Below are 25,903 nucleotides of genomic sequence, written 5' to 3' on the forward strand. Positions count from 1 at the left end.
ATATACAAAAAAGTTTTCCTATCAGGCATTCTATTGGTCTTTCAAATTAGAATATTCGACAATAAATAAACAGGCTTGAAATGTTTTACTACTTATTAAACACAACGTGGGTAGATTAATCATATCTTTACATCAACCAAACACCGTAGATTACGCAATTTATCAAATTGATTACTTTCTTACTTACTTATGGGTCTTGTAGACCCCGAGTTGTGCAAAGGGCCGATTTATAATATCTTCATCTTGGGTGATGTTCAAGTTAAATTTCGGCCGACTTCTTTAGTTTCTTTATGCAGGCTACACCTCCGTGAGCCCCTGAGTCTGCCTGTATTACGTTGTCCGGCTAGGTTCCAGTCTAGTGCTTGTGTACATTTTTCCTTTCCGTCCCTACGAAAAGCGTGGCCGACCTAGCCCCACTTCCTATCCCGAATTTAAGTGGCTACCCAAGTAGCACAATTTAGATCGATTTATTTGTACCAACTTACATATGGCTGGATTTGGTCGTACATGGGTTTCAGTAACTCGTTTATGTCAAGTGTGCTGCCTGAATTTCAGCATCTGCTAACAAGGACGATGGAACTCGTTGTTTGCGATCCAGATGTAAAGCCACCAGGCACGAATTTTGTACTGCAGGTATCTATTGATAAACAGCTGCAACTGTCAAGTGATCTCCACTGATAAATACCATGCTTTACTAGCGTATGGCAGCACAGATTTCACTTTTTCCCTTTTTTGTTCCAAACTTTTTTATTTAACTTTGATTTAGCTGATGTTGATGAAAAGTTTTGATTCAAATTTTTCCAAATTGATTCCCAGTCTAAATCGGGTAACTTACTCTCAATTCTGGGTTTGATACCTTGTTCATTAGTTAAATTAGTATAGATTTGTAAGGCTTGTTGTGTTGTAATTCGGTTGATGTTTCATTTGCTCCGCGGTTCATAACCATTCTCGGGTATTCCTGGTAATGAGTCTGCTGTTGATTTGCATATCCAAAATGTTTTGATGCATACTATGTCTAAGGGGAAGGCTCGGATACAGGGTGTAAAACGGAAATTTCCAAATTCGAGACCGTCACGAAATTAAAAGAGATTTCAAACGCTTCTTTATCTTTCGATTTATTTTCTAGAGTTTCTTATCATTTGATTCGGAAACTCTCAATCAATTTGCCAATTTCATCGATACAATGGATTATCAATGTTAAACTATTGAAAATTTAATTTCTTCCCAATCCCGATAAAAAACAGAAATATTCAATCCCGTTCATGCATCACCAACACGGACATCAGATTGATATCACTTTTTTGTTTTTCCTGTGTATAAAAAGACTAGTGTTTCGCGTGCACGCGTAATTTTCATTCAGGATTCACGGCAGCAGCAGTACCAATCAGCATCCGAGGTGATCGTCGGTGGATCTGATAATCGACGGCGTCTGTAGCGGAGAACCATCGAATGGCGGTGCGTGGTCGAATAGTTGCTGTTAGTGAGACACATAATCGGTTCTTTTGAGGACCTTCATTATATATGGAAAGCAGGTAAAGTTGGGATGATTTTTCCAAAGTGCAAACGCTAGTGACTTGCAATTATTTTCGCGTGATTCTGTGTTCGGTTATGTGCTGTTAGTGATTCGAAATGCGCATTGTTCAGAAGAGTAACAAGTGAATGTTTATTCTAAACGAACTTTTCTTCATATAACTATGGCGTCAGTGTCGGTCCGAGCAGCGGTCAATAACGAGTGGTTGCTGCAGTGATTGGAAATGGAATCAGTTCCGAGATGAATCTTAATCAAAATGCAAAGCATAATCGCTTGGCGACGGCGCAAAGTTTGCCAACGGTAGCAGAATCTCGGAAGCTCGGAAGGTTCGGAAGCCTTCTTTAAAGAAGCTCCGAAGCCTCCTTTCAAGAGGCCCGGAAGCCTCCTTTCAAGAGGCCCGGAAGCCTCCTTTCAAGAGGCCCGGAAGCCTCCTTTCAAGAGGCCCGGAAGCCTCCTTTCAAGAGGCCCGGAAGCCTCCTTTCAAGAGGCCCGGAAGCCTCCTTTCAAGAGGCCCGGAAGCCTCCTTTCAAGAGGCCCGGAAGCCTCCTTTCAAGAGGCCCGGTAGCCTCCTTTCTAGAGGCCCGGAAGCCTTCTTTCAAGAGGCCCGGAAGCCTCCTTTCAAGAGGCCCGGAAGCCTCCTTTCAAGAGGCCCGGAAGTCTCCTTTCAAGAGGCCCGGAAGCCTCCTTTCAAAAGGCCCGGAAGCCTCCTTTCAAGAGGCCCGAAGCCTCCTTTCAAGAGGCCAGAAGCCTCTTTCAAGAGGCCAGAAGCCTCCTTTCAAAGGCCCGGAAGCCTCCTTTCAAGAGGCCAGAAGCCTCTTTCAAGAGGCCAGAAGCCTCCTTTCAAGAGGCCCAGAAGCCTCCTTTCAAGAGGCCCGAAGCCTCCTTTCAAGACGCCCGGAAGCCTCCTTTCAAGAGGCCAGGAAGCCTCCTTTCAAGAGGCCAGGAAGCCTCCTTTCAAGAGGCCAGGAAGCCTTCTTTCAAGAGGCCAGAAAGCCTCCTTTCAAGAGGCCCGGAAGCCTCCTTTCAAGAGGCCCGAAGCCTCCTTTCAAGAGGCCCTGAAGCCTCCTTTCAAAGGCCCGGAAGCCTCCTTTCAAGAGGCCCGGAAGCCTCCTTTCAAGAGGCCAGAAGCCTCCTTTCAAGAGGCCAGGAAGCCTCCTTTCAAGAGGCCCGGAAGCCTCCTTCCAAGAGGCCCGGAACCTCCTTCGAAGAGGCCCGGAAGTCTCCTTCCAAGAGGCCAGAAGCCTCCTTTCAAGAGGGCAGGAAGCCTCCTTTCAAGAGGCCAAGAAACCTCCTTTCAAGAGGCCAGGAAGCCTACTTTCACGAGGCCCGGAAACATCCTTTCAAGAGTCCCGAAGCCTTCTTTCACGAGGCCCGGAAGCCTTCTTTCAAGAGGCCTGGAAGCCTTCTTTCAAGAGGCCTGGAAGCCTTCTTTCAAGAGGCCCGGAAGCCTTCTTTCAAGAGGCCCGGAAGCCTTCTTTCAAGAGGCCCGGAAGCCTCCTTTCAAGAGGCCCGGAAGCCTCCTTTCAAGAGGCCTGGAAACCTCCTTTCAAGAGGCCAGGAAGCCTCCTTTCACGAGGCCCGGAAGCCTCCTTTCAAGAGGCCCGGAAGCCTCCTTTCAAGAGGCCCGAAGCCTCCTTCAAGAGGCCAGGAAGCCTCCTTTCAAGAGGCCCGAAGCCTCCTTTCAAGAGGCCCGGAAGTCTCCTTAAAAAGGGCCCGGAAGTCTCTTTTCAAGAGGCCTAGATGCCTTCTTTAAAGAGGCCCGGAAACCTTCTTTCAGAAGGCCTGGAAGCCTACTTCCAAGAGGCCAGAAGCCTCCTTTCAAAAGGCCTGGAAGTCTCCTTTAAAAGGGCCCGGAAGCCTCCTGAGGCCCGGAAGTCTCCTTTCAAGAAGCCCGGAGGCCTTCTTTCAAGAGGCCCGGAAACATTCTTTCAGAAGGCCCGGAAGCCTACTTACAAGAGGCCAGAAAGCTCCTTTCAAGAGGTACGGAAACCTCCTTTCAAAAGGCTCGAAATCCTCCTTTCAAGATGACCGGATGCCTCGTTTTAAGGGGCCCGGAAGCCTCCTTTCAAGAGGCCCGGAAGCCTCCTTTCAAAGGCCTCGGAGCCCCCTTTCAAGAGGCCCGGAAGCCTCCTTTCAAGAGGCCCGGAAGCCTCCTTTCAAGAGGCCCGGAAGCCTCCTTTCAAGAGGCCCGGAAGCCACCTTTCAAGAGGCCCGTCCGCCCCCGTACACGCGGCCCGGAAGCCGCCTTCTACGTGGCCCGAAAGCCTCCTTACAAGTGGCCCGGAAGCCTCCTTTCAGAAAGCCCGGAAGGCTCCTTCCAAGAGGCCCGGAAGGCTCCTTTCAAAAGGCCTAGAAGCCGCTTTTCAAAAGGCCTAGAAGCCTCCTTTCAAGAGATATGGAAGCCGCCTTTCAAGTGGCCCGGAATCCTCCTTTCAAGTGGACCGGAATCCTGCTTTCAGGAGGCCCGGAAGCCTGCTTTCAAGAGGCCTAGAAGCCTCTTTTCAAGAGGCCTGAAGCCTTCTTTCAAGAGGCCAGGAAGCCTTTCAAGAGGCCCGGAAGCCTTCTTTCAAGAGGCCCAGGAAGCCTCCTTTCAAGAGGCCGGAAGCCTCCTTTCAAGAGGCCCGGAAGCCTCCTTTCAAGAGGCCGGAAGCCTCCTTTCAAGAGGCCCTGGAAGCCTCCTTTCAAGAGGCCCGAAGCCTCCTTTCAAGAGGCCCGGAAGCCTCCTTTCAAGAGGCCCGGAAGCCTCCTTTCAAGAGGCCCGAAGCCTCCTTTCAAGAGGCCCGGAAGCCTCCTTTCAAGAGGCCCGGAAGCCTCCTTTCAAGAGGCCCGAAGCCTCCTTTCAAGAGGCCCGGAAGCCTCCTTTCAAGAGGCCCGGAAGCCTCCTTTCAAGAGGCCCGGAAGCCTCCTTTCAAGAGGCCCGGAAGCCTCCTTTCAAGAGGCCCGGAAGCCTCCTTTCAAGAGGCCCGGAAGCCTCCTTTCAAGAGGCCAGGAACGCTCAGTTCTAGAGTCCGGCGACGCCTCCTTTCAAGAGGCCCGGAAGCCTCCTTTCAAGAGGCCCGGAAGCCTCCTTTCAAGAGGCCCGGAAGCCTCCTTTCAAGAGGCCCGGAAGCCTCCTTTCAAGAGGCCCGGAAGCCTCCTTTCAAGAGGCCCGGAAGCCTCCTTTCAAGAGGCCACGAAGCCTTCTTTCAAGAGGCCTGGAAGCCTCCTTTCAAGAGGCCTGGAAGCCTCCTTTCAAGAGGCCAGGAAGCCTCCTTTCAAGAGGCCACGAAGCCTTCTTTCAAGAGGCCTGGAAGCCTCCTTTCAAGAGGCCTGGAAGCCTCCTTTCGAGAGGCCTTGAAGCCTCCTTTCAAGAGGCCAGGAAGCCTCCTTTCAAGAGGCCAGGAAGCCTCCTTTCAAGGGGCCAGGAAGCCTCCTTTCAAGAGGCCCGGAAGCCTCCTTTCAAGAGGCCCGGAAGCCTCCTTTCAAGAGGCCCGGAAGCCTCCTTTCAAGAGGCCCGGAAGCCTCCTTTCAAGAGGCCCGGAAGCCTCCTTTCAAGAGGCCCGCACGCCTCCTTTCCAGACGCCCGGAAGCCTCCTTTCAAGAGGCCCGGAAGCCTCCTTTCAAGAGGCCCGGAAGCCTCCTTTCAAGAGGCCCGGAAGCCTCCTTTCAAGAGGCCCGGAAGCCTCCTTTCGAGAGGCCCTGAAGCCTCCTTTCAAGAGGCCCGGAAGCCTCCTTTCAAGAGGCCCGGAAGCCTCCTTTCAAGAGGCCCGGAAGCCTCCTTTCAAGAGGCCCGGAAGCCTCCTTTCAAGAGGCCCGGAAGCCTCCTTTCAAGAGGCCAGGAAGCTTCCTTTCAAGAGACCAGGAAGCCTCCTTTCAAGAGGCCAGGAAGCCTCCTTTCAGGAGACCAGGAAGCTTCCTTTCAAGAGGCCTGGAAGCCTCCTTTCAAGAGGACAGGAAGCCTCCTTTCAAGAGGACAGGAAGCCTCCTTCGAAGAGGCGAGGAAGCGTCCTTTCAAGAGGCCCGGAGGCCTCGTTTCAAGAGGCCCAGGAAGCCTCCTTTCAAGAGGCCAGGAAGCCTCCTTTCAAGAGGCCCTGGAAGCCTCCTTTCAAGAGGCCCGGAAGCCTCCTTTCAAGAGGCCAGGAAGCCTCCTTTCAAGAGGCCTGGAAGCCTCCTTTCAAGAGGCCAGGAAGCCTCCTTTCAAGAGGCCCGGAAGCCTCCTTTCAAGAGGCCCGGAAGCCTCCTTTCAAGAGGGCCCCAGAAGCCTCCTTTCAAGAGGCCAGAAGCCTCCTTTCAAGAGGCCCAGAAGCCTCCTTTCAAGAGGCCCGGAAGCCTCCTTTCAAGAGGCCAGAGCCTCCTTTCAAGAGGCCCGGAAGCCTCCTTTCAAGAGGCCCAGAAGCCTCCTTTCAAGAGGCCCTGGAAGCCTCCTTTCAAGAGGCCCGGAAGCCTCCTTTCAAGAGGCTCAGAAGCCTCCTTTCAAGAGGCTCAGAAGCCTCCTTTCAAGAGGCTCAGGAAGCCTCCTTTCAAGAGGCTCAGGAAGCCTCCTTTCAAGAGGCTCAGAAGCCTCCTTTCAAGAGGCCCAAGCCTCCTTTCAAGAGGCCTGGAAGCCTCCTTTCAAGAGGCTCAGGCCTCCTTTCAAGAGGCTCAGGCCTCCTTTCAAGAGGCTCAGGAAGCCTCCTTTCAAGAGGCTCAGAAGCCTCCTTTCAAGAGCTCAGGAAGCCTCCTTTCAAGAGGCTCAGAAGCCTCCTTTCAAGAGGCCTGGAAGCCTCCTTTCAAGAGGCTCGGAAGCCTCCTTCAAGAGGCTCAGCCTCCTTTCAAGAGGCCCGGAAGCCTCCTTCAAGAGGCCTGGAAGCCTCCTTTCAAGAGGCCTGGAAGCCTCCTTTCAAGAGGCTCAGGTGCCTCCTTTCAAGAGGCTCAGGAAGCCTCCTTCAAGAGGCCTGGAAGCCTCCTTTAAAGAGGCCTGGAAGCCTCCTTTAAGAGGCTCAGAAGCCTCCTTCAAGAGGCCTGGAAGCCTCCTTTCAAGAGGCCCGGAAGCATCATTTCAAGAGGCTCGGAAGCCTCCTTTCAAGAGGCTCGGAAGCCTCCTTTCAAGAGGCCCGGAAGCATCATTTCAAGAGGCTCAGAAGTCTCTTTTCAAGAGGCTCGAAAGCCTCCTTTCAAGAGGCCTGGAAGCCTCCTTTCAAGAGGCCAGGAAGCCTCCTTTCAAGAGGCTCGGAAGCCTCCTTTCAAGAGGCTCGGAAGCCTCCTTTCAAGAGGCTCGGAAGCCTCCTTTCAAGAGGCTCGGAAGCCTCCTTTCAAGAGGCTCGGAAGCCTCCTTTCAAGAGGCTCGGAAGCCTCCTTTCAAGAAGCCCGGAAGTCTCCTTTCCTTTCGAGGGCTCGATTTTAGGAGATCTGACGTTTAGAGGAATGGTACTATCATCATACGGTCGCATATCCTCTTAGGCTTTTCAGACAACATCGACCTCATTGAAATCGATAGTCGGGCAGGAATCGATAATCGGATGCTTTTGTCCCAATAAAGACAAAATGGTTACGGGCAGAGACGGAGGTAGAATTGTTGGTGTTGGTGCTGAGGTACTACTTGATGAGGATTTGTTTGAAGTTGTCGAAGATTTTTATTACAACGGAACGCTAGTAACATGTGACAAAGATGTTTCTCATTAAGTGAAAAGATGTACTGTTGCTGCGAATAAGCTCTTCTACGACTTACGTAAGAAGCTTAGTCCCACATAATGCATGAATTACGAGCTGGTAGTCGTAAGAAATACGGCACCCAGTAATCACAAAATCGTATATGATGCAACATACGTACATGTATGACCTCAATTGGTGCAATCAGACCTGACCAGGACCTCCCTAATGCTACGTTTAGACAAAACAAGTGAATTGAGCAAGTCGCTTGTATCCAACGCGGATTGAACGTGTAAACATCTTAATTCAACTCACATGAACGAAAAGAAAGTTGAATATGTTCAACTTTTGGCAAGTCAATTGAATTAAACTGAGTTGTTCAATTCACTTGCCCTGTCAAAATGTAGCATAAACGTTTGAAAAAATAGAGCAACATCGTTCAAGATCGACGATACGACACTACAATACGCCAGGCATTAGTGTAATAACGCTGTAGCCAACCATGTACCCAAATAAATAAGTTACACAACTTTTATTAATTTATGTACTAAAGTTTAAAAATACAATTTAAAAAAAGCTAGCATTTGGTTCGCCTAGATCAAAATTAGGATACTTGTAAACCAGATTTCAAGCAAGTTAGCCAGTTTGACCAGATTTCAAGCCAACTTTTTATCAACACATATTGCAACGCAGCAATGTGGAAAATAGAGTTGTGTCTCAACAATTTTTATATATTGTACCGCGCATTAAAAAAATCTACTCATCCGCTTATTTTTCACCGTTACCGAAAACAAGCGCCAGATAGTCGCCCAAGAAAAACACACCTGCATCAGAAAAGCTACTTTGATATTTTGAAAATTTGACCGCCACGTGGTGGTTTGGGAAGATCCATTAACCCACGGTATACAGATAACAAGGTAGGCTCGTAAGAAAATTGACACTTCAAGAATGACGCATATTTTATCGCAACATGTTGGAGTACAAAAGTAAGCATGCTGAGACCGTAGAGCATCGTCTTGGTTCAGCTTGTGCGAAGATAGTACTTACGTCACATGTTTACAATCAATCTGAATGTTTACCCTCGTGATGAGCCTGCCTTGTTTTTTGTATGCCGTGCATTAATTATGTAACGCGAAAATTGCCCATTTTCAACCCCCCTCTCTCCCCTCTTTGTCACACTTTTTGTATGAAGCTTCTAAATGTTTTATATCGATTGTCACACTTCGGGCAAACCCCCCTCCCCCCCCACCTTGTAACAATGAATGCTTTGATAGCACGTGCTATTTGTACTGCGGATAAATTTTTCAGATCTGTGGAAGCCATGAAAAATTTCACGAAAGTTGTCATTTTGTTGCAAGGCACAATAAATGCTTTAATGAGACGAACAAACCATGGTAACATTATGGCTGATGAACTACATACAAACAGTTCATTATTATTTTGGCAAACAGCAACATTGTGTAAAAATATCAAAAGTGAAAATTCAAAACACAGTATAAATCACATCAATATTTGCATATTCAATACACTGCCGTGTATCCGTACATTACTTCGAACCACCTGCTTGCTCGAAGGCGTTGAAGCTATTGAAACCCGCCTCCCAGTGTTGATAATTCCAACCCAGCAAAGATGCAGTTGGTACGTAAGGAAAGGAGTCATGGTGCAAATGTTCCATCAAACAAACCATCCCAGCATGCCGTGCTGCAGTCGTCGTTGGCTCCGTTCCGTACTCGTAGCATGCGGTGCAAATGGTTCAAAACAGGACAACCGGAACACTCCGGCGGATGACGAGGGCGCATGGCGGGTGAAAAACGAAAATCAACAGCGAAATAAAATGGGGATGAAATAAATATGCAAACATGTAAACATAATATGCTAAACTATCAGAATGAATAACATCTAAATTATTTATGAGTTCGGGGAAGTCACCACGCTCGCGCTTCCCCGCATCGGTTATTACGCCACAACGCAATGGCCCGGGGACGGCAGAATGCAATTTTCGGAGATTCCCTTCCTTCGCCGAAATTCACCTGAATTGGTCAACGTGCTCGCAAATGAGCAACTTCACCCAATGACTGTAATGACGTCGTCGTTCCTTCCTCTGCTCCGGGCATCGAACGCTGCTGCTGGACTGGCTGGGCCCGTTGAACCGCGCTGGACTGAGTCAACGATGATAATGCAGGTATTCATCACTGCTGCGCCTCTCTCGGTCCTTGTTGGCTGCACGGTTCAACTACCAAGGGCGAGCAGCATCATAATTTATGTCCGGCGTTGCATCGACCGAACCGGGACTGCCGGTTCGGATTGGAGGGTGAGTTGTGGTTTTTGCGGTTCGTGGCAGCTTAATCTTCCGCTTCTGCTGCCGCTATCAACGGCCGTGGCTGGTTCGGTGTTAAATAGTCACAATTTTAAATGGTGTGTGACCGAGCATGGCCAGCCGGGAACGGAGATGGGCAGGAGCTGAAGTCGGTGCAATATATTTTATCGCAGAAATCAGGCTCATCCTTTCGGAGCTCATCCAGTTTACCAGTAGTAAGTAGGGCTTTGGTTGCAGCTGATGCCGTAGCAGCCGCCTATTGCGACATTTGTGATGACAAATGGACTGCAAACTGCGGGGATGAAAATAACAACAACGAAGCGCAATATGCGAGGGTTGACTTATGGCTTGGTTTATAAGAAAAATCACCCAGAAAAAAAAATCTGCATGCATTAATGTTGTGTAATGTTCAGTAACAGAACTACCTTCCCCATTTGTGAAAAAATGGAGATTTTTACAACATTTTACGTACCTGCCAGCATAAGTTCAAGATCAGCATCGTTGCACTATTTGAAATAAAATTCGATGATATCTAAAACACGAATAAATAAATCTACCAAAACAAAATCAAAACCAAAAACTATCCCTCAAATCAGAGAAAAAGTGATTTTGCTCTCGTAGGGTAGAGCTGCTACACCCCACCCGTTTTATTTTCCATTATTTATATCCAATTAAAATAAATACAATTTTCATTCGGGATGCAAAGGAGCGCGATGGCGGTGATGTATGTTGCGCTGCCTCAACCTGTGCGACGACACGCTTTTGATACAACGAAGAGTACGAATACACTTTCGGTGCTGATGAGATGAGTGATGAGAAAAACAAACTCTTTTGATCATGATTTGTTGACGAGCATTGCTTTTAAAAGCTCTTCCCGTATTAGTTTTTTTTTATTTTGTTCTATGGTGGCGTTCTATGATTTGTTTTCCACTAGCTCCAATGAAACGGACGAAGCTTTTCCTGGAGGCATAGTGGCGATTTGTTTGCTAGACGATTCGAAATGAATGAATGATAAATAAAACATGCCTGTTGACGTTGGCTAGCCCGGTTGTGCCTAGATTGATGTTGATACCAGCCAGTGACTTTTTGAGCTTTTCGATTTCACACCACGGTGGATCACGATGTATTGCTTTTCGGTAGCGAAAACGAATAAATTGTTGCATGCAATAATTTTAGACCTTCATAACCCAAATTCAAAATTAATGTTCAGGACCGATTATATCAACAAACACCATCATGCAAAGCGTGCTCAAGGCAGTCTTGTGTCCGGTCAAATATTTGTCCTTTCCGATTGAAGTCAGTAACATTGATTTTGACACCAATCGAAGGGTGTCAATGATTTCAATAGCAATCATAGCGTGTTTTGCACGATACTTACCCGTTTGCCGCGTTTACCCCGTGGGCCCTTTTCACCCTGTGGACCAGGAGGGCCTTCTGGACCTGGATCACCTTTGTCGCCGGGAGGACCTGAAGGAAACAAAAACGTTGGGGTTAGTTTTGATCCAAGGTGGAATGGAATGCGAGAGTTTATGATTTGCGTCATGACCTAAAGGTCCACACATGTCGATTTGTGAGTGTTTCTCGCTGGAAGGTTAATCATATTTTGAAACATTTGGCTACTAAACTGAAAGCATTGACCCATTCATTTCATTTATTTAGTCTACATCTATACAGATAACACTGAATCAACAATTTGACGCCACAATACACGGTTCGAGGCCGCATCTCTCCATCCTCGAATACGCCCCACGCTCGCCAAGTCGTACTGCACCTGGTCTGCCCATCTCGCTCGCTGCGCTCCACGTCGTCTCGTACCTGCCGGATCGGAAGCGAACACCATCTTTGCAGGGTTGCTGTCCGGCATTCTTGCAACATGCCCTGCCCATCGTACCCTTCCGGCTTTAGCTACCTTCTGGATACTGGGTTCGCCGTAGAGCTGGGCGAGCTCATGGTTCATTCTTCGCCGCCACACACCGTCTTCTTGCACACCGCCAAAGATGGTCCTAAGCACCCGTCTCTCGAATACTCCGAGTGCTTGCAAGTCCTCCTCGAGCATTGTCCATGTTTCATGTCCGTAGAGGACTACCGGTCTTATTAACGTCTTGTACATGACACATTTGGTGCGGTGGCGAATCTTTTTCGACCGCAGTTTCTTATGGAGCCCGTAGTAGGCCCGACTTCCACAGATGATGCGCCTTCGTATTTCACGACTAACGTTGTTGTCAGCCGTTAGCAAGGATCCGAGGTAGACGAATTCCTCGACCACCTCGAAGGTATCCCCGTCTATCGTAACACTGCTTCCCAGGCGGGCCCTGTAGCGCTCGGTTCCGCCCACAAGCATGTACTTTGTCTTTGACGCATTCACCACCAGTCCAACTTTTGTTGCTTCACGTTTCAGGCGGGTGTACAGTTCTGCCACCTTTGCAAATGTTCGGCCGACAATGTCCATGTCATCCGCGAAGCAAATAAATTGACTGGATCTGTTGAAAATCGTACCCCGGCTGTTACACCCGGCTCTCCGCATGACACCTTCTAGCGCAATGTTGAACAACAGGCACGAAAGTCCATCACCTTGTCTTAGTCCCCGGCACGATTCGAACGAACTGGAGTGTTCGTCCGATATCTTCACTCAGTTTTGCACACCATCCACCGTTGCTTTGATCAGTCTGGTAAGCTTTCCAGGAAGCTGTTCTCGTCCATAATTTTCCATAGCTCTACGCGGTCTATACTGTCGTATGCCGCCTTGAAATCAACGAACAGATGGTGCGTTGGGACCTGGTATTCACGGCATTTTGAAGGATTTGCCGTACAGTAAAGATCTGGTCCGTTGTCGAGCGGCCGTCAACGAAGCCGGCTTGATAACTTCCCACGAACTCGTTCACTAATGGTGACAGACGACGGAAGATGATCTGGGATATCACTTTGTAGGCGGCATTAAGGATGGTGATCGCTCGAAAGTTCTCACACTCCAGTTTGTCGCCTTTCTTGTAGATGGGGCATATAACCCCTTCCTTCCACTCCTCCGGTAGCTGTTCGTTTTCCCAGATTCTGACTATCAGTTTGTGCAGGCAAGTGGCCAGCTTTTCCGGGCCCATCTTGATGAGCTCAGCTCCGATACCATCCTTACCAGCTGCTTTATTGGTCTTTAGCTGTTGAATGGCATCCTTAACTTCCCTCAAGGTGGGGGCTGGTTGGCTTCCATCGTCCGCTGAACTGACGTAGTCATCTCCTCCGCTGCCTTGACTTTCATTGCCTGTACTCTCAGCGCCATTCAGATGTTCCTCGTAGTGCTGCTTCCACCTTTCGATCACCACACGTTCGTCCGTCAAGATGCTCCCATCCTTATCCCGGCACATTTCGGCTCGCGGCACGAAGCCTTTGCGGGATGCGTTGAGCTTCTGATAGAACTTGCGTGTATCTTGAGAACGGCACAGCTGTTCCATCTCCTCGCACTCCGCTTCTTCCAGGCGGCGTTTCTTCTCCTGAAAAAGGCGGGTCTGTTGTCTCCGCTTCCGTCTATAACGTTCCACGTTCTGCCGGGTACCTTGCTGCAGCGCGACCGCCCGCGCTGCGTTCTTCTCCTCCAGAATCTGTCTGCACTCTTCGTCGAACCAATCGTTCCGTCGACTTCGACCCATATACCCGACGTTGTTCTCCGCTGCGTCGTTAATGGCTGCTTTGACTGTATTCCAGCAGTCCTCAAGAGGGGCCCCATCGAGCTCACCCTCTTCCGGCAACGCTGCCTCGAGATGCTGCGCGTATGCAGTGGCGACATCAGGTTGCTTCAGTCGCTCTAGGTCGTACCGCGGCGGTCGTCGGTACCGAACATTGTTGATGACGGATAGTTTTGGGCGCAGTTTAACCATCACCAGATAGTGGTCAGAGTCGATGTTAGCGCCACGATATGTCCTGACGTCGATAATGTCGGAGAAGTGCCGTCCATCAATCAGAACGTGGTCGATTTGTGATTCTGTCTGCAGTGGCGATCTCCAGGTGTACCGATACGGGAGGCTGTGTTGGAAGTAGGTGCTGCGAATGGCCATATTCTTGGAGGCGGCGAAATCAATTAGTCGTAGGCCGTTTTCGTTCGTCAGCCGGTGAGCGCTGAACTTTCCAATAGTCGGTCTAAACTCCTCCTCTTGGCCAACCTGAGCGTTCAAATCTCCTATGATGATTTTGACGTCGTGGCTTGGGCAGCTGTCGTACTCACGTTCCAGCTGCGCGTAGAATGCGTCCTTATCATCATCAGTGCTTCCGGAGTGTGGGCTATGGACGTTGATTATGCTGAAGTTGAAGAACCGGCCTTTGATCCTCAACCTGCACATTCTTTCATTGATCGGCCACCACCCGATCACGCGCCTTTGCATGTCGCCCATCACTATGAAAGCTGTTCCCAGCTCGTGTGTGCTGCCGCAGCTCTGGTAGATGGTATGATTACCTCTAAACGTTCGCACCATTGATCCCTTCCAACAAACCTCCTGCAGCGCTACGATGCCGAATCCACGGTCCTTGAGCACATCGGCGAGTATGCGTGTGCTCCCGATGAAGTTGAGAGATTTGCAGTTCCACGAACCGAGTTTCCAATCGTTAGTCCCTTTTCGTCGCAGTGGTCTTCGCCGATGGTTCCGGTTCGTACTCTCTTGTTGATTGTTCGTTGCTTATGTTTTTTTAAAGGCTGGCTTGCAGGGCCTGACACCAAACCCCCTAAATTTCCGGAGGACTATGCCTCCTTATTCCCGGTGGACCATGGTGTACAGTTTCACTTAGAGTCCCTCACTGGCACTTGGACGATGTTTAGCCGCCATGGAGAACAGACGCTGTTGTGAGCCGATCCTGACATGGAGAACAGATGCTCAGTAAGATTTGTACCTCCGGAGAGGAGCAATCCCCTCCCCCTTCCCTGTCGGCATACGACCATGTTTCCACCGGGATTGGTTACCCGATCTTCCCTAAGGTTGCTCGTATTCCGGCCAGCACCACGGGGAGGTAGGGATAGGAGTTGCTGGGTAAGAGGCTAAGGACCGCGAGATGGGGTCTATTTTATTCCTTCAGGTACGCGAAGTACTAATGGTACGCTTTACCCAGCATTGACCCTTGAAGTCGCTTTAATCGAAATGAAAATTTACAACATGGACGCATTTCGCCGAGTGTTGCAGCACCCTCTCAGTATGAAATTAGTTTTTCCAGAATCTACCTAGACAGGGCCAAAATATTTCTAATTTTTTTATTCAAGTGGATATAATCGTAAAATGACAAATCCTACTGTTGTTGGGTGGGTAGAATTCTTCTACTTCCTATTAGCAGACTCGAATTTGTGAGTGAGTGCTGCAATGCAATTTACACTAATTTCAGGTCACCACGAGAGAAGTCTTGAATGGGACACTGCAACAGATCCTCGACCCATAAGGCTGATTGTCCATCTTCTACTTCTTATTGTATAACTTTATAACTCGCAGTACCTCCGGAGAACGCCGTGGGAGTCGTTTCCTGGACGGTGTTATCGGGATGGTTTAGGGTCATTTGGCCGAATAGTTGTAGTTTGGTTCCTTATTAGGTAAAATGAGAAGTGATACATATTGTAAGTGCGAACTGAGAAGTGAGAAATGAGAAGTTTGAAATCAGTACAGAGTAGTGAGAAGCGAGTACTGAGTTGTAAGATGTGTCCCATTTTACGCCACTGATCTATGATTCTCCACGCCGATTCAACTTTTGCAGAAGCTCGTCGAGTTTCCCGATTGTTATCCCCGAAACATCCCATTGAAGCTTAGGAGTATTTTCGTGAATGTATTTTTTTTAAATTCCATTTCCCGTTGAAATTTTCAAAAAAAACTCGTAAAATTCCGTGAGGCCGAAGAGTTTTCCGCTGAAATTCACAAAAAAAAAAATTGTTCGAAATTCTGGAAATATTCGCGTTGAAATCCTGAATAAATTTCCGTAAAAGTTTGGAAGTATTCTTTGGAGAATTCAAGTGCACATGCCAGAAAAAAAGTTCGAATCAACTCTGAGGAATTTCCCACGCAAATAAAAAAAATGGAATTACTTCTTGTGGAAACTATAAATAATTGAGTATAAAATTAGCGGAGAATTTTCCGCTGACATTACCGAGTATTTTCTATTGAAATCTAGAGCATTTCTCGAACAAATCAAATTCTTGAATGGAGAAGGGCCGTTTGGCCGAAAGTCATTTGGCTGGAGGCCAGATGGTCGAAAGTTGTTTGGTTGAAAGTGATTTGGCCGAAATTTCATTTGGCTGAAATGGACACACGGAAAAAATGTTGTTTGTCTAAACTGATTATTTTGCCGAAAAAGTAATTTGTCCGAATAGGTCAAACGGGTCAACCTATTTGGCAATATGACCCTTTTGGCAATGGCATTTTCGGCCGTAGGTCGCTTTCAGCCAAATGATATTTTCGGTCGACCTTTTTGACCTAATAACCGGTCAAACGTCTTATTCAGTCAAATAAAATGCGGCTAAGTGACAATCGACCAATTGTTAGCCATATGACCGAAAGTTGTTTAGCCGAATATGTCATTTGGCCGTACAAACCGTTTTACCGAAATGAACCACTTGGCATTTGGCCGTATAGGTCATTTTGCTTAAAATGTTGTTTAGTAGAGAGGGCAATTTGGATGAAATGGACATATTTACTAGAAATACTACAATAATATATCTTGTTTCCAATCGAACCGTCATAAGCGGTTCCATTTCTTCTTGTTTACATTTTGAATTCATAAGAAGCAAGCAAAAACTTCAAGTGATGCCAGTATTATTTTCAAGGTTACGTACATTTTCATACGTTGTCATTTCGACAGTTTTTCACTCCGCTGGTCTCTGGTTATAGGGTTGCTAATTTATTAATATTTACCACCGGTAGTGTCGTTCAGCCAAACTGGTTCTTTGGTCAAAAAAGTCGTTTTGCAGAAAGGACCATTGTCTGATTAAAAAGAACCATTTGACTGAGAATGTTGTTCGACCGAATGCACATAACATATGTGTAACTCGGGTAGCAAAAGTTGTACCCTTATAACAGATTGAATGTGTTATACGGAACATCGAAACGTCAAAAGATATGGTATAACAGTATTGAATTAGCAAGGGGTCGCGTGATTTTTACTATTTATCTGATTGCACCAAAATTAGCCAAATATGTTTTTAGATTACAACGTCGTGGTGGAATTAAATTGAATAGTACTAAACTCGTCTTATGACAGGAAAAGACATTCCACAAAAAAGGCTTATTGTTTTACAGTTTTGTAACCCAATTCTTCCATATTGATGGTTCAAAGTGCTGATGTTGATTGAATAATATCTCTAAATAATAAAAATTAAATCCTATCCGCATAACTCGAAAACGGCTGGATGAATTTTCTTCATTCCTTCAGCAGATTCGTTATCGTTTCCGACGGGCTTGTATGATATATCCTCATGCGAAAATAATGAGATTCGTATGAAAATTTCACATGGGTAGTTCACAACGCGCACTTTTGCCTACTATGCAGTAGAACGTCTGCCGGGTCGACTAGTTGGTAAAAAAAATACCGATCTTGAGGAAAGACAGCTCGTTTTGTATTCGTTGATCTTGATGTCACCGTTAACCGGTCACTTTGAATCAGCAAAGTAACCAGCAATGCAAGCCCACTAGACACAGAGGAAGAAGAAGAAGACGCACATAGTAAAGAAACTCTCTGTTATTGAGCTAAAATCTTTCTTTCTGCATAACCATGCGAAAAATGTCAAATAAAAGAATCGAACTTCGTTGCCTCAAATAGTTAACATAGACCATTGGTTCATTGAATATAAAAATGATTACAGTCAAATCTCCATGAGTCGATGTTCTATGACTCGATGTCGGCTCATGTAAGCAAATTATGCCATATGAAAACAATATTTTCTGGGTTACTGTGATGGTCCCTCCAAAGAGCTTTCCAAGGATTTTCTATTCCACATCTCGATATTTCCATGAATCGACTGTTCCTTTCAATATCGACTCATGAAGGTCAGTCACAATCATTATAAAATTATATGATTATTATGAAATTGATTATAAACATAATTACACGATTAATCTTTTGAAGTTTTGAAATTAACTATGAAATATTTTGAACATGAAACTTCAATATATCATAATACAGTAACACCAAACTTTTGAATAAAGTATTACAAAATTGGTTCACAATATCAGTGTTTTGCTGTTTGAACAATAAATGTAATCAATATTTCAACTTATCGGTACAAATTTGGAAACGTTATTACCAGAATATTATCAAGCAATTTGCCAAGTTATTCAAATTAACCTAATGCTTAGTTAAAGCGTATTAAGTAAATAAGTGTTGAAACAGCTTTTCAATTCTCAAAATGGTCAGAAACATCGTTAATATAGTTCATTATTATTCCAAACTAAAAACACCTCGCGACGCCGTCCTGGAGTTTGCTTTCGTATACTTGGTTAATGAATTAGGTTAGAGGATATACATATATTCAACATTGCAGTCTTTACGGAATAAAAGTATTAACAAGAATGACATCTACACGGTTAGATAAAAGTACCTAATTTTAGGTACTTTTTTTCTCTTGCATCTCCTTCCCTCTTCCCTTTGTTGTCATAAAATGAAGAGCAAAACCACTCAACAAGGGCATTAAAGTGTGGGAACCCAACGTTGAGTAATCTCATGTTTACAAAAGTTGAGTGAAATTTACCTAACTTTTGGATAGTTTCTATTTAAAATTAAGTATATTTTACTTAATATTAAGTGAATTTTATTTAATTTCAAGAAAAAATTACTTAATTTTGGGTTCCCACACTGAACCCCCGATTTGAGTGAAAAGTACCTAATATTAGGTACTTTTTTCTAACCGTGTAGTCAATAATTAAACTTTAATTTTGAAAACTGTTTAGTTTTTTTTCTCATTTCATTCCGCAACTCATTTTTGCAACTTGTAAACCAACATTGGTGTATCCCTCGCCATCCTTTTGAAAAAACCGAAAACTGCATATTCACAGATTAGTTTCTATTGTAGAACAGTTTTAAACGACATCTTAATCAACACTTTTTGGAAAAACTTCAATTTTCCTCAATTCATACACAAACTTATTGCACCGGTTTCAGGATCATTTCATTTTCGATACTAGTAATCGGTAGAAAAAAGATATTGTTATAAAATCGCCTGAAAATAGCTGTTTTAGATAAAGAAAATGTCGATATTGATTTTATATCTTGTCCATTGTTGTGAGAAGCGCAGAAGAGATTTGTTTTCGGATATTATCTCCCATTTCTCGATAATGTTTAAAATATATGCATGCTAAAATTGAATTTCTCCACACATCGGTTGTCTATCCTGACCTTTGTACTCTTTGAAACAAAGTGTTCTAATTTTCTGATCATATGGTATTTGTTTACATTTGAGAATGACAGAACGATGTTCCCGACGCTCGTTATAACAGTTTTGGCCCACCGAAAGGGGGTCAACTTTTTGATGGGGATTTTGTTCTAAGATCCACTTATGTTATGTGCCGAATGGGTCGACATTTTTGGGCATATTACCCGTTCAGCAACTAACATTTTCGGTCGTAGACCAAATGAAAATTTCGGTCAAACGACATTTTCGGCTACATGACCTATTCGACCAAACTGCTTTTTCGGTCATATGTCGCTTTTGGCGAAATGACATTTTCGCTCAAATCGTTTTAGACCTATTAAAAACTTCGGCCTAGCGTTCAATTAACCGAACGAGTTTCGGCCAATTCACGTTTAAATCGCTTTCTGCATGACGCCGATTCACGTCACGCCGCCGACCACGATTATGACAAACGCCGCCACTGACGATTTCCGGACCGGTGCATGCCTCTAAATGGAAGTGAAAAGTGAGTGGTGAAAGTGAATTGTAATAGTTAGTGAGAAGTAGAAAGAAGCAGTGGAAAAACAGAAGCAAGAGAAGTGAGAGACCATAATTGGGAAGCTAGAAGCAAGATGTGGAGAAGTGTGAAGTGAAGGAAGAAGAGAAGAAAGAAGGAAGAAGAGAGAAGTAAGGAAAAAAGTAAGAGAACGAATGAGGATAAAGGAATAAAGAAAAAAGAAAACTTCCCACTTCTTATTTATCATTTCTCACTTCTCGCTTCTCATTTCTCGATACTAACTTCTTATTTTTCTCTTACTATTTTTCATTACTCATCACTTATTTCTCATTTCCCACTTCTCATTTCTATCTTCTAATTTCTCACTTCTCACTACAAATTTGTCATTTCTCACTTCTGGTTTCTCATTTCTTGCATCTCATTTCTCACTTCACACTTCCTACTTTTCACTTCTCATTCCTCACTGACTCCTTCAGCCAAATGGCGTTCGGCCAATTGATCGACACCATCGGGACGTATTTCTTTACCCATACAGACGACGTGAGACACAAGCATCTTCCAAGAAACCTCTAACACTTTTAAGCACCCCGGACCTCCTCTCCTGGGCAATAAGACCCAAAGATCCAAGTCGTTTTTCGAGCACCCCAATGACACCGACCTGGGTTATGATTCCCAACCGATCCAGCGTCCTGGCCATCCCGGGCACTCCAACCCGGGAAATGAGTCTAACCTCTCTTCTCATCCCATTACTCCGTTCGGAGACTCTGACCCGAATTCCTTTAGTTCAGTTGACCTCCTTGAAGCATTCGCTACGGGTCAGGCACAAAAGGTCGAAAGACAAATGGTTGAAGGAAAAAAAGATCGAATGACAATAGGTCGACAAGACAAATGGTTGAAAAGGACAAAATGTCGATAGGGCCAAATGTCGAAAGGGACAAAAGGTCGAGAGCGACAAAATATCGAAAAGATAAAAAATTGAAATGAACAAAAGTTCGAAAAAAGGTCGAAGTCTTTCTTTTTTATTGTTCTTTCTTTATTCCTTCCTTATTCTTTTTCTGCTTTTTTGCCTTTCTCGTGCAACAAAGTTGTACCGAAAGGCTTTCATTTCACTCCAATATCGAACTTTTTATAGAAGGCTCAGGAACCCATAGTGTTATATACCAATGGACTCAGTTCAACGAACTGAGTATATGTCTGTCTGGGTTTAGGGTCATTTGGCCGAATGCCGTTTGGCCGAATGTCGTTTGGCCGAATGCCATTTGGCCGAAAGGGTCATTTGGCCGAACGCCATTTGGCCGAATGCCGTTTGGCCGAATAGTTGAAATACGTTTCCTCATGAAGGGAGAAGGAAGAAGGAAGAAAGAAGAAGGAAGAAAGGAGACGGAAGAAGGAAGAATGGTGCAGGAAGAGGGAAGAAGGAAGAAGAAAGAAAGAAAAAAGAAGAAGGAAGAAGGAGAAGGAAGCAAGAAGAAGAAAGAAGGAAGAAGAAAGAAGGAAGAAGAAAGAAGGAAGAAGGAAGAAGGAAGAAGAAAGAAGGAAGAAAGAAGAAGGAAGAAGGACGAAGAAAGATTGAAAAAAGAAGAAGGAAGAAGGAAGAAGGGTGAATGAAGATGGAAAAGGGAAGAAGGAAGAATGAAGAAGGACGAAGAAAGATTGAAAAAAGAAGAAGGAAGAAAGAAGAAGGAAGAAGGAAGAAGAAAGAAGGAAGAAGAAAGAAGGAAGAAGGAAGAAAGAAGAAGGAAGAAGGAAGAGAGAAGAAAGAAGAAAGAAAAGGAAGAAAGAAAAAGGAAGAAGGAAGAAGGAAGAAGGAAGAAGGAAGAAGGAAGAAGGAAGAAGGAAGAAGGAAGAAGGAAGAAGGAAGAAGGAAGAAGGAAGAAGGAAGAAGGAAGAAGGAAGAAGGAAGAAAGAAAAAGGAAGAAGGAAGAAGGAACAAGGAAGAATGAAGTATAAAGAAAGAAGAAGGAAGAAGGAGGAAGGGAGAAGGAAGAAAAAAGAAAGAAGAAAAAATAAAGAAGAAGGAAGAAGGAAAAAGGAAGGAGAAAGAAGGAAGAAGTAAGAAGGAAGAAGGAAGAAGGAACAAAGAAGAATGAAGTATAAAAAATGAAGAAGGAAGAAGGAGGAAGGGAGAAGGAAGAAAAAAGAAAGAAGAAAAAATAAAGAAGAAGGAAGAAGGAAAAAGGAAGGAGAAAGAAGGAAGAAGTAAGAAGGAAGAAGGAAGAAGGAAGAGAGAAGAAGGAAGAAGAGAGAAGGAAGAAAGAAGGAGAAAGAAGGAAGAAGGAAGAAGGAAGAAGGAAGAAGGAAGAAGGAAGAAGAAAGAAGGAAGAAGGAAGAAGAAAGAAAGAAGAAGGAAGAAGGATGAAGGAAGAAGGATGAAGGAAGAAGGAAGAAGGGTGAATGAAGAGGGAAGAGGGAAGAAGGAAGAAGAAAGAATGAAGAAGAACGAAGAAAGATTGAAAAAAGAAAAAGGAAGAAGGAAGAAGGAAGAAAGAAGAAGGAAGAAGGAAGAAGAAACAAGGAAGCAGGAAGAAAGAAGAAGGAAGAAGGAAGAAAGAAAAAGGAAGAAGGAAGAAGGAAGAATGAATAAGGAATAAGGAAGAAGAAAGAAGGAAGAAGGAAAAAGGAACAAGGAACAAGGAAGAATAAAGTATGAAGAATGAAGAAGGAAGAAGGAAGAAGGAAGAAGGAAGAAGGAGGAAGGAAGGAGGAAGAAAAAAGAAAGAAGACAAAACAAAGAAGGAGGAAGAAGAAAAAAGGAAGGAAAAAGAAGGAAGAAGGAATAGAGAAGGAGGAAGAAGAGAGAAGGAAGAAGGAAGATGGAAGCAGGAAGCAGGAAAAAGGAAGAAGGAAGAAGGAAGAAGAAAGAAGGAAGAAGGAAAAAGGAAGAAGGAAGAAGGACGAAGAGAGAATGAAAAAAGTAGAGGGAAGAAGGAAGAAGGAAGAAGGAAGAAGGAAGAAGAAAGAAGGAAGAAGAAAGAAGGAAGAAGGAAGAAGGAAGGATGAAGAAGGAAGAATGAAGAAGGACGAAGAAAGAAGGAAAAAATAAGAAGGAAGAAAGAAGAAGAAAGAAGGAAGAAGGAAGGAGAAAGAAGGAAATAGAATGAAAATGGAGGATGGAAAAAAGGAGAAAGAAAAAAGAAGGAAGAAGGACAAAGGAAGAAGGAATAAGGAAGAAAGAAGAAGAAATAAAAAGGAAATGAAGAAGGACCACTCGTAAAATGAGGTCATTTTTTTAACTATTCGGCCAAACGGCATTCGGCCAAACGACCCGTTCGGCCAAACGGCATTCGGCCAAATGGCGTTCGGCCAAACGGCATTCGGCCAAATGGCATTCGGCCAGATGGCCTGACACCGTCTGTCTGTCCGTGTGTATGTGTTTGTACGTGCACATGTGCCATAAAAAAACATTAGTCAATTTTTCACATAGTGATTCTAAACCGATTCTCTCACAATAAGTTAAATTCGACAGAGAATAAAGCGTAGTTGATCACTATTGAATTTCATAACGATTGCGCATTATAAAGAATCTAAATATTAAAATAGATATGAAACATAGTAATTAAGTTACAGTATGCCATAAAATGCCTTGAAGTTTCAACCCATGCAAGCTCCTCTACTCGATCTAGTACACGACTTTAGTACAATAATTGAAACGCAAGCTTTGATTGCATGCAAGTTACGACGCATAATGCCATAACGTTTCTGCCGCTTTCTGGTATAATAGAAAAGCTCGCATAAAACTCGCACTGTCAAAATCACCGAAAATCAGTAAAATCATTTACCGAACAGTTCTGCTGTTGAGATTTCGGAAAAATATTACCGAATTCGGCGATTTATTTTAAGTATACTTAGTGATTTTGAAATTAATGTCACAAATTATTCAGCATTTCAATGAATTTCCCGATAATGCATTGGATTGTTTAATAATGCACGAGAAAGGCACAATGACTGCTAGGTGGATCAATTTGGGTTTTTATTTCTTCCTTCTTATTTTTTCCACCTTTCTCCTTCTTTCTTCCTTTCCACTGCTTCCTTATTCCTCCTTCTTCTTTCCTCTTCTTCCTTCTTCGATCTTTTTTCGATTCTTCCGTCTTTCTTCTTCCTTTTCCCTTCTTTGTCTTGCTTCATCCTTCTTCCTTCTTTATTCTTCTTTCTTCTTTCATATTCTTCCTTCCCCTTCTTCTATCTTCCATAGTCTAGTTTCCTTCATTTTTCTTCTTTTTCATTTTTCATTCTTTCTTCTTTCCCCTTTCTTCTCCTTCTATCTTCTTCCTATTGCTTTTTTCATTTCCTTTTCTTTCTTCATTTTCCTTCTTCCTTCTTTTTTTATTCGTCATTTCTTCTTCCATCTTTCTTCTCCCTTCTTTTTTCCTTTTCGCTTCTTTCTTCTTTCACTTTTCTTTTCCTTATTCCTTCTTCCTTTTCCGTCTTCTGTCCATTTCTGTATTTTCCTTTTCGACCTCTTGTTCCTTTTGACCTTTTGTCAATATTTTGTTCTTAAAGCTTGTGTCCCTTTCGACGTTTTGGCTTTTTGACATATTGTCCTTTCAAAGCTTTGCCTTCAGCCCCTCAAAGATGCTTCTGTCACCTTTTTCAACGGCCATTCCGCAACAGTTATTGATCTCAAAACTGCTTGTAGTCCCATTCTACCGATCCCTAGCTGGGTTGGGGGTGACAACTCTAAAGCTCTCAGATGGTCGGTTGCAGAACTTAAAAAAACGGTATGGAAATCATTGAGCACCAGTGTTGAACCATGAAGTCGGGATGGGTGCCAACGATCTCGGAGACAGTAAACGGATCCAATGCAATGTGATTTCTGCCACAGTGGCCACCGTTCTTAATGCCATTACACGCCCATGGAGGAAGTCGATCTTAGTTCTCACTAACTTTGTAACGTTCCTTTGTCAGACGCCAAGGTCTAAAATTTATCTGGGAACATTGAGACCGCAACTGAGGGGCCCTCCTCCTTAGCCATGTGGTAAGATGCGCGGTTACATAGCAAATCCATGCTGAGGGTGGCTGGGTTCGATTCCCGGTGCCGGTCTAGGCAATTTTCGGATTGGAAATTGTCTCACCTTCCTGGGCATAAAAGTATCATCGTGTAAGTCTCATGATTTCTTCTTCTTCTTATTGGCATTACATCCCCACACTGGGACAGAGCCGCCTCGCAGCTTAGTGTTCATTAAGCACTTCCACAGTTCTTAACTGCGAGGTTTCTTAGCCAAGTTTCTATTTTTGCATTCGTATATCATGAGGCTAACAATAATACTTTTATGTCCAGGGAAGTCGAGACAATTTCCATTCCGAAAATTGCCTAGACCGGCACCGGGAATCGAACCCAGCCACCCTCAGCATGGTCTTGCTTTGTGGCCGCGCGTCTTACCGCACGGCTAAGGAGAGCCTCATGATATACGAATGCAAAAATGGTAACTTGGCTTAGAAACCTCGCAGTTAATAACTGTGGAAGTGCTTAATGAACACTAAGCTGCGAGCCGGCTCTGTCGTCCCAGTGTGGGGATGTAATGCCAATTAGAAGAAGAAGAAGAGACCGCAACTCGAGAACGTTTATCATAACACAACTAAAATAAATCAAAATAAGTATTTTCCAATGGGTTAGTGACAAAAGGTCGAAAGACAAAAGGTCGAAAGGACAAAAGGTCGAAAGACAAAAAGTCGAAAATCAAAAGATCGAAGGGACAAAAGGTCGAAAAGGACAAAACGTCGAACGTGACAAAAGGTCGAAAGAGACAAAAGGTCGAAAATAGCAAAAGGTCGCAAATAGCAAAAGGTCGAAATGGAAAAAAGGTCGAAAGGACAAAACGTCGAACGTGACAAAAGGTCGAAAGAGACAAAAGGTCGAAAAGAACAAAAGTTCGGAAGGTACAAAAGGTCGAAATAGACAAGAAACTGAGACAGAGAGAATCAATCTCACACAATACAAGTTTAATTTATTTCTTAAACCAATAATCTTTTTATCTCCAACAGATCTATCTAGATATTCATAATATTGTTTCATATTCATAGTAATTACTCCTTCTTTGAAAACTGCTCATTCTTCAACTTTGATTGATGAGATAAGTGTATTACTTACGCTGGAAGTTGAAATGCATCACATATTCCTTTGGAATGCACTCAACTTGTTATCAACATGTTCTTGATCGATCTTTTGTTCTTTTCGACCTTTTGTACTTTTCGACCTTTTGTTCTTTTCGACCTTTTGTCCCTTTCGACTTTTTGTCTCTTTCGACCTTTTGTCCCTTTCGACCTTTTGTCCTTTCGACCTTCTGTCCCTTTCGACGTTTTGTCTTTTCGACCTTTTGTCCTTTCGACCTTTTGTCATTTCGACCTTTTGTCTTTCGACCTTTTGTCTTTCGACCTTTTGTCCCTTCGACCTTTTGTCTTTCGACCTTTTGTCATAGATTCTTTTCCAATATTTCAAATATCGATGTTTGATTCATTACTATCGATATATTTGAAAATCATATGATATTGCAAACAGAACATTCAGAAGATTTTTGCTGTCGTCATCTCTCTTCTATCGTATTAATCCTTTACGCCTTTACAACAATAATTACAAATTACTTTTATCTATTAGAT

At 44.4% G+C, this 25,903-nt stretch overlaps 1 protein-coding gene across 15 annotated transcripts in view; it reads right to left on the reverse strand.

Annotated features, from left to right (window-relative positions):
• Window positions 1-25,903, reverse strand: part of LOC134221577 (collagen alpha chain CG42342) — a 638,959-nt gene that overhangs the window by 110,246 nt on the left and 502,810 nt on the right. For all 15 annotated transcript variants that reach the window (XM_062700773.1, XM_062700777.1, XM_062700769.1 and 12 more), the window contains one exon: window positions 10,834-10,922. In XM_062700773.1, coding sequence (XP_062556757.1) covers window positions 10,834-10,922 — 89 coding nt within the window. The remainder of the gene's footprint in view (window positions 1-10,833; window positions 10,923-25,903) is intronic.

This window comes from Armigeres subalbatus, chromosome 1 (assembly GCF_024139115.2).
Source record: "Armigeres subalbatus isolate Guangzhou_Male chromosome 1, GZ_Asu_2, whole genome shotgun sequence".
Classification (NCBI taxonomy): Eukaryota; Metazoa; Arthropoda; class Insecta; order Diptera; family Culicidae; genus Armigeres; species Armigeres subalbatus.